Source organism: Erythranthe guttata, chromosome 9 (assembly GCF_056151865.1).
Source record: "Erythranthe guttata isolate IM_541 chromosome 9, IM_541, whole genome shotgun sequence".
In the NCBI taxonomy this organism is placed as follows: Eukaryota; Viridiplantae; Streptophyta; class Magnoliopsida; order Lamiales; family Phrymaceae; genus Erythranthe; species Erythranthe guttata.
The window spans coordinates 10,064,908-10,076,642 of NC_142541.1; the positions used below are offsets into that span (position 1 = coordinate 10,064,908).

Sequence of the window (11,735 nt, forward strand, 5' to 3'; positions counted from 1 at the left end):
ATTCGAAACTGCATTATTAAATCACAAACCCGCAAACTAAACGGCGTCGTAATCCCAATTTCTTGATATCATCTATGCAAACAAGTTAAAACATCGTTGGTTAGTTATTGATTGACAACCACATCTCAGTGTAAAAACAACTGAATATTTATTGTAATATATATTCATACACCCCAACACTAATTAACATTAATACAAACACCAAAACAACAAACTGATGAAACTGTTTAATAACCAATACAACACATACCATTAAGTGGTTTTAGATAACACCATTAAAGAAGAAAAAAAATTAAAGCATTCTTGCACAATTCAAAACACATAATTTTTTTTTTAAATTATGAAGAAAAAAAAATAAACCACACAACATTTGTATCAACTGCACTTAATTCATAACCACATGACATTTTTCAAAACAACGTAATTGAAAACCACATAATTAAATTAGGCACAAATCACAACAACATACTTGAAGACCAAAAATAAGAGATACAACACAGACCATTAAGTGGTTTCAAATAACAACACAAACAAAATAACTTGGTTATAATATGTGCATACTTTAGAGATATGTAATTCAGAACCACCTACAACTTTTTTTTTCGGTTTCACAAAGCCAGCACCCACATAACCTACTTAGCACAGTAACAATAATGAAAACCACTTAAGATAATACCACGGAACATAGTCAAGACATGTACATAATTAACACCTCGTAACCAAAACCACATACCTTTTGTGTGGTTTAAAAACCAACCCATAAGACCAGCGGAAAATTAGCATGTAAAGATCATGAATGAAAACCACTTAATTCACTACCACTGATCATGGTTGGCATATGTTCACAATTCAAATCCCCATAAACAAGACTGCATATCTTTGAGTGGTTACAACGGAACCCAAAAAAACTAATTAAAATGATAACACGTTTACAAAAATCAAAAACCGTATTCACGTAAACATGTTTTTTACACTTAAACAACAATTAAAAAAAACAAATAAATTTACCTAAAAAAAATACACATTTACAATTTTTTTGGTTTTCACAAAAAAAAAATGTTAAAAAAATATCTATGTAGCACATGAACATAAGAAAAAATATCTTAATACAGAACCACCGAATATGTTCCCGACTCAAACCCCTTAAACAAAACCACATATCTTTTGTGTGGTTCAAAAGGTTCAAAAACCAACTCATAAAATCAGAACAAAAATTAGCATGTAAAGATACTAGATGAAAACCACTTAATTCACTACCACTGCATATCTTTGAGTGGTTACAAGACTGCATATTTTTGAGTGGTTTTCGAATTCCTATAAACAAGACTGCATATCTTTGAGTGGTTACAACGAAACCCAAAAAAACTAATTAAAATGATAACACGTTTACAAAAATAAAAAACCACAGTCACTTAAACATGTTTTTATATTAAAAAAACAATTTACAAAAACAACCAAGTTTACCTAAAAAAAAATACATATTTACAATTTTTTTGGGTTTCACAAAAAAAAAATGTCAAAAAACACATTACCTATGTAGCACATGAACATAGGAATAAACCACTTAATTCAAAACCTCTGAATATGTCCCCAACTCAAAACCGCCTAAACAAAAGAACGTATGTCTTTTGGTCGTTACAACAGAACCCAAGAAAAACCACACTAAAACTTAAATCGTTAAACAGGCACATACCAGGATGTGCAAACCATACCAAGATGTACGCAAAAAAATACGCAAAACCGAACTTTCTGGTATACGGTTTTACTTATTGTCACATACAGCACAAAACATCCAAACAACAGACTGCTACTTCCAACAGTTTTTGGAACCCAAAAAGTTGTTTCCAAATTAAGCATGCAATTCGTAACTACAATCGGACAAACACCCATTCGTAATACAAACAGACAACAAACAACAAAAAATCAACGCATTTGTTCACCATTTACGGATTTAAAACTCACCAGCATCTAACTGCATAATGTCGGGACCGGTTTTTGATTTCCTCTTCCCTGTAAAAAAAATACCCAGTACGGTAATTATGCACAAAACAATAAGAACACCCATTTCGATTAATTGTGGTTTTCCACTAATTGAAGGGAATCAACATCTGGTGACACCGATTACTTACTTTTCGCTGTTGATTTCTGTACCATCTTGCCGTTGTACAAAATACGACGAAATTTTGCTTCCTCTAGCGGTTTTCGCTTCTGATTTCAGGATAAATCGAGAACATCTTCTACCGTGTTTTGGGGCATTTCGGAAAACAAGGGATAATGGGCTTAGCCGGAGTGGGTTTTTCTACCGTGATTTGGAGGAAGAGATATTTGGGCGAATTATACGGTAACGTGATTTTGTGAGGGATTTGGAATTGATTTATTTTTGGGAAGGATTTGGTATTAATTTACCGTAATATTTAGTTTAATAATTATACTAACAAGTGGGGGCATATATGGGTTTTCAAGCCCATTGGATTTATCTCAAATACCATTAATAGATTAAGGATTTATCAAGAATAAAAATCCCAATGGAGGGTGTTTGGCATATTGCCCCTATTTATTAATTAACCAAGAAATGAGTGGGTAAAGTGGTCCTCGTAGAATGAGAAAATCCAGAGGCAGCGGCGCCGCGACGCGACGGAGTTTCTCCCGTTCTGTTTCATTGGGTCGCACACGGTTGAATTGATGGCGGAGACGACGGGAATTTTGGTGGGCTGGACAATAAGATGAGGATTGTTTTCTTTTTTTTTTCTTTAAACATGCAGAGGAACTGAGGAAGAGGGCTGGTGGTGGTGGAAGTAGCTAGTCGAGGAAATGTTTCTTTTTGGAAAAATGCAGTCAAGTCCCCAGACTATAGCATAAATTGCAATTTATCATTGAGTATTATATGGATTGAACAAATCTAATAATTAAAACTAATAATGAACTATTTCATAAAGTATATTATAAAAAATATAAGATGCCCATACTTGAAATTAATTAGATGGAAATTTTAAATTAATTTTGTTAGAATTTATTTCGTGCAGATATTAAATTATTTGTGTCAGATTCAGTTTTTCGTTACTGTTGCGTGAAGTATTGCAACAGTTCGTGAAGCAGTTCGTAAAAAACAGTAATAAACGAGACACAAATTTTAATGTGGTTCGGATACAACTGTACCCTACATCCACGGGGACCTGCAAATAAAATTTACTAATTTTTAGTTTTACGAATACAATAATAGGACTTAATCAAAATACAAAGACTCCCTCTTTGTTGACGCCGTTCTTGTATACTACGCTGAATTATAAATCTTCAATTTGCAGCACGTCCCTTGCTCCGCACGGTTGAACTCCCTTCAACGCTGAATCCCTCAGTCGGCGGATCGATCTCCTCCCGAGATCTGTTTAAGCCCCTCTCCCGAAGAACCGATCTTCTTTTTGTATAGATGAAGCAAACTTGTGATACTCGTTGAATCTTGGTGTCTTCACCACAAAGCCTTGAAGCCGATATATTTTCGATGAAAATCACGTATCACGATGGAGCAATAAAAAACGAGAGGAAAAAATATTTCTCTGAAATCTTCTCTCGATGAAAAAGACGCTCCAGGTGCAGCAAAAATAAGAGCAGAAAAATATAATTTTTCTTCTCCAACAAAAGGCGTGCAACAGCAACCAAGAAGAGAGAGATCGGCTTCTCTCCAAAAAAACGCACACACCGTATTATGTTCCTGCTTCTTCTTTTATAGTTTAGGAACACTCCTGTATTAGGTTTTACAAGGTTAGAGACGTAGAAGGAATTATCTTGTTAAAAGATATGGAATAAAAGTCCATGCCTTATTAAAATATTGTCATCCTAATTTAATGGGAATTCCCATGTAAACAAACAACCAATTAATGACAATAAAATATAAAAGATAATCAAGGAAATATTTTCCTTCTTGAAAAATTATACGCACAAGGACTATTGGATAGTCTTGGTGTACAAAAACTCTTTTTGATTAATAAAATAGTTTTCTATATAAAAGAAACAATTAATGACAAATTAAAGAATTTAAGTAAACAAGGAGACTTCCCTTTTGTGTCACGGTACATAGGACTTGTTGCACAAGTCTTTACTCATCCCTTGTTTATTAGAATCCAATTAGATTCTAACAAATTTATATGTTCAAATTTATGCTAAAGAAAATCATTATATTTTTATCATGGTTTCTTCTTAAAATTTACTTTTAAGAGAAAAATATTTTTTTCTATAAAATTGAACGAAAATAAAAATAAAGAGAAATTAAAATAATAATAATTAAATGAGTATGTAAACTAATGGAAGTAGTGAAGAAAATTATTATTCAAAATAAATAGGGAGATATTTAGCTTAAAGAAAGGTACAATTTATCCAACATATAATTCAGGGGGTAAGTGAAGTATTTTCCATTAGTGCAGGGGAGGTAAGTGAATTACATTAATTTCAAAAACCCACAACTCGCATAGACAACTATTTCCAAAAAGAGATTAAATTATGAGTTGATATAAATGGGATTCCACTAATTTTTTGATATGTGGCATTCTTAAGTCTTAACTTACGGGTTCTACTGGGTATCCTTTTTCCTTTTTCTTTTTTCCTTTCCAATTATTAGAATACTAATTATATTTTTATTTAAACTATCCATGTGTCAATCATCCTATGGCATCCGATTTTCCTATTAAAACAGGCTATCCGGTCTAAATTTGCACCCTTCCAAAAATGCATGCGGTTTTTTTAATCTTCAAATTTTATGTTGTACAAGTGGACAAATGTTGTATTTTTATTGATTGATTGATATTTAATGTTAATTTGAATTGCACATATGGGTATTATTCTATGCTACACCAGATGAAGTTCACCGATTGCCTAAGATTTTGACTTGTGACATTTTATAATTTAAACAATTAAATATGTAATTTTAATTGTAGCAAAAAGCTAAATTAATACAATCGCTCTTATATAGGTAATAAGATTTCAACTCTCCAATTCATTCCTTATTCTCCATTACTTCTTCATTAACTGTATTCCAAGATTACTGAACTTATTCACTCTTTTATTAACTAGGCAAGTGCACGTGCGTTGCACGTGTCGTGTGATTTTTTCTATGTATTTCTTAGTTATGTATCGTGCTTACTCTATTTTACCAAAATAATATCATTAAATTTATGGAATGTAGAAATATCTTGTTACATTGTTAATTTTTGTTAATACGGTGTACATAAAGTCTAATTTTATTTAATAATGAAATACTTAATTATATTCATACTTTATTTGCTGATCAATTAACACTTTATTTGTATTTGTGTTTTGTTAATAATAAATTTCTTTAGCCTTCATTTTTCGACCATATCCAAAATTTGAAACTGAGATCGAACGGAAACTGAAACCAAAACTTGTTAGGTACTCGTTCGAAACAGTAATAACTCCTAGACATGGAGTTGTATTTGGACATCAACGGCTCAATCCACAATTATCAAATTCACGTCTAGAAATTCAATTGACGGTGACTCCAATTGGTGTCAAGCACTCAGCTTGAAACTTAATTCACCACACTCAACCCATAAAGTTATAAAACCCTCTAACCAACCCAGAATCTCGAAATCTAACTCACCAGTCCAAAACTTAAAAACAATTCTCTCGAGCACACTCAGAACTCTCGTTTTACCCATCACTAAGACAATATCTCTCACCCACAGAAGAATGAAGACTAAAAATGAAGGAAAAGCATGAATTTATATGTTACCCTCTCTCCGTCTCTACAAAAGGCATTTATACCCTGAGATACAACGGTCATCGGCGAATAAACCGTCTTATAGTCAAAGTCTGCCATAGTTGGTGGCGTTTGACTCTAAAATTTCCTAAAGAAGACAAGAAGAGAGAAAGCAGAAGAACGGATGGTACATGGAGAAGAAGTACAGAGCAACTGAAGTCAAATTATGTATAGGGTAAATTATTTAAGGGACGTGAGGGACGGACAAGATTGGCTACCCAATATGGACGGTGAAAATGGAAGTCTAGAAGCTTCTTCATAAACCGGGATTTAGTGAATGTGTGGACCGACACCGGTAATGACACCGATTTTTACAACTCCCACTGTTGACCGCCTTTGATTTTTTATTTTTATTTTCGGCGTTAACTTGTTTTTTTTGAATATTTTTTTTTGTCGTTCATCGACATTGGATTGCCGATTAACAACATTCACATTTTCTTTTTCTTGATTTTTTTTTTACTTTTTTCGTTGATTTTTTTTTTCCGATCAACACAGTATTATTACTATATAACACAATAATACTACTATATTAATATCGTATTATTAAAATTTCAAACTTCTAACAAAGTTTTAATCTAAAATTTTTGGACCAAAATACAATTTAAAATAATTCTTACAAATCCCTAGTTTTTCCTCTCATTTTTTTCTTCTTGGAACCGCCTACGCATGAATTCTTACAAACACCGGCCGTTGATATTTTTTTCCTTCTTAAATTTGTTCCCATCGTTTAGTGGCGTTGATATTTCCCTTTTTATTTTATTTTAACTTTTTTAATGATATTATTTTGCCTTTATTAATGATATTATTTTTCCTGACGTTATTGGTTTAATTTTTTTTTTATTATATTTTTCCCACTACTCAACAATTTAAATAAAAAACAAAAAAAAAAAAGTCAACGCAATTAACATGGAATTTACATCGGCCGATGGCAGCAAAAAAAGAAATCAATCGAAAAAAGTCAACCTAGTTAAAAATGAAGTCAACATCGGAAAAAAAATTCAAAAAAAATCAACGGTGGTAAAAATTGGTCAATTGGTGAAATTGGAGTTAAATTAGACAAAATGAAATATTAGGGGTTTTTAGAAAGTTTAAAATAATAGAGGGGTCTTATTGCAATTTCCTCACACGAAATTCCAAAATCCAACCCTAATTCAACTGTTGACCGTTGCTTCTTGACGGTCAAACAGACGGACGGACCTGTTTAAAATCGGTTTATTGGTGAAACTGAGGTTTGATGAAATTTTAGGGGTTTTAAAAAGTTTTAAAATAATACAGGGTCTTCTGCAATTTCCTGACAGAAAAATCACAAATTCAGCTCTAATTCAACCGTTGACTGTTGCTTCTTGACGATCAAACGTGCAGAGGGAACCAATGTGTTAGCATTTGATAAAATTAGAGTGTATTTTGTTGACGCCAGTAAATAAGGGACCAAAAGTGAAAAACGTGCAAACTTGGGGGACGAAAACTGTAATTATCCCATTTGTAACCGATGGATTACCCATCCTCGTTCTTGACAATTTTATCAAATCCGTTAATAAGTCAAAAAAAAAAGAAAAAAAGAAAAAACAAATTGAAATACGTGAAACTCCATCTTCTATTATGAAACTTTTGTTATAAATTACGTGACTTATTCCATATGAAAAAAAAGAAGTAGACCAAACATATGAAAAGTCATGTAGGTAAAAAAATATGTTTTGTGATGCACATTAAATTATCATATTTAAACTTGATATATTTTCGATTAATTATATATGAATTAATTATTCTCAACCTATATTACTTAATTGTCCTTCAAATCATACTTATTCAAAGGATATTTTTGTCAATACAAAAAATGGAAGAAACCACCTAAGATTCATACTTTTATAAGTAGTATATAGATTTATCTTTCCCGAGAAATTCCTTTCTTTTGGAAAACAAAAGCCCTGCAATATAAGAGATAGGCTCTTGTCGGGTGAAAGTTTGCATGCGTCACCAAATTTTGTCTGGTACTGTTATATTGAACAGGTGATTTTGTTTTTTTCTTACATGATTTACATAAATTATTGCCTTAAATTTTGTTGTTTTTTCCGTACTACACACTTTCACTACAAAAGATAGAGATAAGGAATGTCATAAATAACAATAAAATCAAACTCAGCTACTAATTAACAGTTAACGAATCGATCTTTGATTTTCTGTAGCTTTGCGAGAGCTTCATTCATAGTTATCCTATCACCTGGAGATTCCGCACAACAATTCAAAGCCAACTCGAGTATTGACGACGCACATTGCACGTTTTTCTCAAAGCCATGTCCGTTTTCGAGGTTCAATAAATTGGCATCTATAACCTTACTTGATGACTCATTATTAAGTGAGCTTTGAACCCAACTCTTTAAGGTTAGATCTCCACCGAACATTTCATCGCTCGGCCTTTTTCTCGTAAAGGTTTCCATCACCATCACTCCGTAGCTATAAACATCGCACCTTGTCGAAACTAGCCCTTCCAAACCATACTCTACACAACAACAGTCGTATAGTTCAATAATTTTAAAGTGAAATTCCAATCGAAAATATATAAAAATAAAATGACTGAAAGTGAGAATATTAACTAACCTGGTGCAATGTAACCCACTGTTGCTAGGGTGTTGGTGTGCACAGTGCTCTCACCTTCGCCAAACAATTTCGCTATCCCGAAATCAGTGACACGGGCGACCATTTCTTCATTTAACAACACGTTGCTTGGCTTCAGATCACAATGAACAATTGGTGTCGCATAGCCATGGTGAAGATATTCTAATGCACATGCAACATCAATAATTATATTCAATCTTTGCATGATATCCAAGCAATAGTTATGGGAATATAACCATTGGTCGAGGTTTCCATTCGGCATGTATTCAAGTACTAGTGCATTGAAATCCTCGTTTGAGCAACTCCTAATGACTTTGATGAGATTTCTGTGACGGACGTTGCGTAGTATCTCACATTCGACATCAAAGCTCTTAGAAGCAGTTTCGGAAAGTGAATTGAACACCTTCACAGCCAAAATTTTCCCATCTTTTAGAATACCTTTGTAAACAGAACCAAACCCCCCACGGCCTAGTAAATTCGTCTCGCTGAAGTGTTCGGTTGCTTGTAGGATTTCATAATAGGAAATTCTTTCTGGTGCAGTAGACAAAAGCCCGTCCATTCCATTGCTTGCTTCATCTTTCCTTCTGTATCTAATCAAGATGATGTAGGCCAAAAAGGCGAGCGAGATGAATGCAACAATCCCAGAAAGAATAAATAAAGCAAAATGCGCCCTTTTCATCTTTGGCCTGTGATTGGAAATATTACGACAGAGAGAAACATTGAACCTTGGAATTCCACACAATGCGTCATTGCCCTTAAAAGATTCCATAGTGAAGTTTGTGAAAGGACCACCATTGGGAATTTCACCTCTCAAACCATTGAAAGAGACATTAAAGTAGATGAGATATTTAAGTGTCTCCAAGGACTTTGGGATCGAACCAGAGAGGTTATTGTTCGACAAGTCTGCAACTTCTAAACTTATCATGCTCCCCATCGACTCAGGAATAGTACCTTCCAGCCGATTATGTGCCAAATACAACTTAGTCAAAGATATTAAATTTCCGATTGTGCTTGGAATAGACTCCGACAACTGGTTCATTGATAGATTGATCCGGGTTACCGACACTAAATTACCTATTTCTAGAGGTATAATTCCACTAATAAAATTCGAGGACAAGTCTAGGTGCAGCAAATCTGTGAGGCGCCATAGGGTTGATGGTATGCTTGAATTCAACATGTTGGAATATAGATAGAGATATCTTAAAGATGTGATATTTTCTAAACATTCGGGTATTTGACCGGAAATTTTATTTTGACCTAAAAATAAGTAAACCAAATTGTGTAAATCACATAGACCATTTGGAATGGAGCCTATCATATTGTTATTAAATAAATATAATCCTTGAAGCTTCTGCAGATGGTTAATAGTAGGTGGAATGTTACCGGACAACTCATTGTCCATTAAAGAAAGTTTCACTAGGTTGCTTAAATTGCCGATTTCCGGAGGAATAATACCCTTAATTTGACAATTGTAGGCAATTAAGTATTCCAACGAGGTAGATAAATTCCCAATGGAAGCTGGAAAGATACCACCTAAAGGATTATCACCAATTACGAGCACATTCAAAGATCGGCAATTAGTCAAGGAAGTTATGAAGCTCAATTCTGAAGAAGTTGATTCTGTCCTTAGATGGTTGCCGAACAGAGATAAATATTCAAGGCTTCTTAGTTTACCGAGAAAATGAGGTACAAAACCAGTGAAGTCGTTATCACTTAGTTCGAGAATTTTGAGTTTGGAACAGTTAGTGATAGAATCGGGTATTGCTCCAGTGATGTCATTTATTCCGAGGTAAAGTTCTTCAATAGCGGGTAACCAGTGATCAAAATTAGTTGGAAGACTGCCCGACAAACTATTAGCAGTAAGACTAAGAACTCGGAGATTTGACATATTAAAGAGCTCTAATGGAATAAAACCAGTGAAGTTGTTATTGTTTAAAAGTAATTTTTTGATTTGGTAAAGTTTGCCGATTTCTCGCGGTATACTACCTGTCCAAGATAAGAAAAATTAAACATTACAACTATACAGAAATAGATAATATTTTGAAAGTCTTCCAATATATTATATTTTTCTCAGTCGAACCTGTGAACTTGTTATTTGTGAGTTCCAAGACTTTGAGCGTTGTGAGATTCCCGACATCTTTTGGGAGGTTTCCGGACAGTTGATTGTCATATAGTAGTACACGTTGGAGAGAAGAAATAGTGAACATACTTGGGGGAATTGTGCCACTAATCTGGTTTCCTTCAATCGCAAACTGAACCAGGTTCTCAAGATTCACAATCTCGGCCGGGATAACACCTATGAAAGAAATATATATTCTCAAATTAAATTGCGATAATGGATCTTGAATTCTTAAGCAAGAAACAAACATAAAAAAATAAAATAAAAAATAAAAAAAATAAGTATCATAGCATAGTATTATACCATTTAAGTTGTTACCCCCGAGAAATAAAATGCGAAGAAATTTTAACTTGCCAATTGCTTTTGGTATTTGCCCAGTAAATGAGTTGTAGGACAGTGATATTTCTCGAAGTTGTGAACATTCGGGTAGACTTGACGGGATTTCGCCACTCAGCTTATTAGAAGATAGGTAAATTACTTGAACAAGTGGAAGATGATTGCACAAGTCATTTGGAAGGATACCACTCAACTCATTGTTTGCGAAAGATATAGACTCCAGAGTTGATATGTTGAATATGGATGATGGTATATGACCCGAGAGACGATTGTACGCAAAACCAACAACTCGTAGATTTGTCAGATTAGAGAGACAAGTTGGAATGGAACCGGTAAAGCTGTTATTCCGTAGGGATAGATGCTGGAGTCTAGTTAAAAGACCCAACCACGGTGGAATCTCTCCACTCAAGCTATTTACTCTGAAAGAAATAAACTTCAATCTGTGTAGAAGAGACAACTGTTGAGGAAGAACACCACCGAAAAGATTGAAACTAAAATCGAGCGAAACAAGGAAGGAAAGGTTCCCTAGTTGTGGCGGAATGGTGCCTGAGAGACCCATGCGGGAAATATTCACCGCGGTCACTCGATTATGGCGCAAACTGCCGCAAGTGATGCCGATCCAGCTGCAGACATAGCTTGAGTCGGTCCAATTGCTTGTAATAATACGGTAAGGGTCCGAAGTGATGCGAGATTTTAGGACAAGAAGAGAAGATTGATCTGTGATGAGGTTGTGGATATTTTTGGAGCTTAAGGCTAGACCGTGCATTTGGCAGATCATTAGTAGGAATGTATATGCAGCAAGAATGCAATAACATGTTTTCTCCATCACTCTGAGCTTCTTCTATATACTATGGTTGTTTGTCTGAGGTGAATAATTCTACTATATATATATATATATAT

General features: G+C 34.0%; 1 protein-coding gene across 1 annotated transcript; it reads right to left on the bottom strand.

Annotated features, from left to right (window-relative positions):
* Positions 1 to 7,822: 7,822 nt before the first annotated feature.
* LOC105948970 (uncharacterized) lies at positions 7,823 to 11,735 on the bottom strand. Its single transcript, XM_012972233.2, has 4 exons — positions 10,803 to 11,735; positions 10,461 to 10,676; positions 8,363 to 10,366; positions 7,823 to 8,264 (listed from the first exon to the last, which is right to left on the bottom strand). The coding sequence occupies exons 1-4, from the start codon at positions 11,659 to 11,661 to the stop codon at positions 7,915 to 7,917; spliced, it is 3,429 nt and encodes a 1,142-aa protein (XP_012827687.2). The 5' UTR covers positions 11,662 to 11,735; the 3' UTR covers positions 7,823 to 7,914.

Coding starts and splice junctions, on each gene's coding strand:
- LOC105948970 (XM_012972233.2), bottom strand. CDS start 11,661: ATGGAGAAAACATGTTATTGCATTCTTGCTGCATATACATTCCTACTA. Junction 10,677..10,802: donor CGGGGGTAACAACTTAAATG/GTATAATACTAT, acceptor TTTCTTTCATAG/GTGTTATCCCGGCCGAGATT. Junction 8,265..8,362: donor AGTGGGTTACATTGCACCAG/GTTAGTTAATAT, acceptor GTTGTTGTGTAG/AGTATGGTTTGGAAGGGCTA.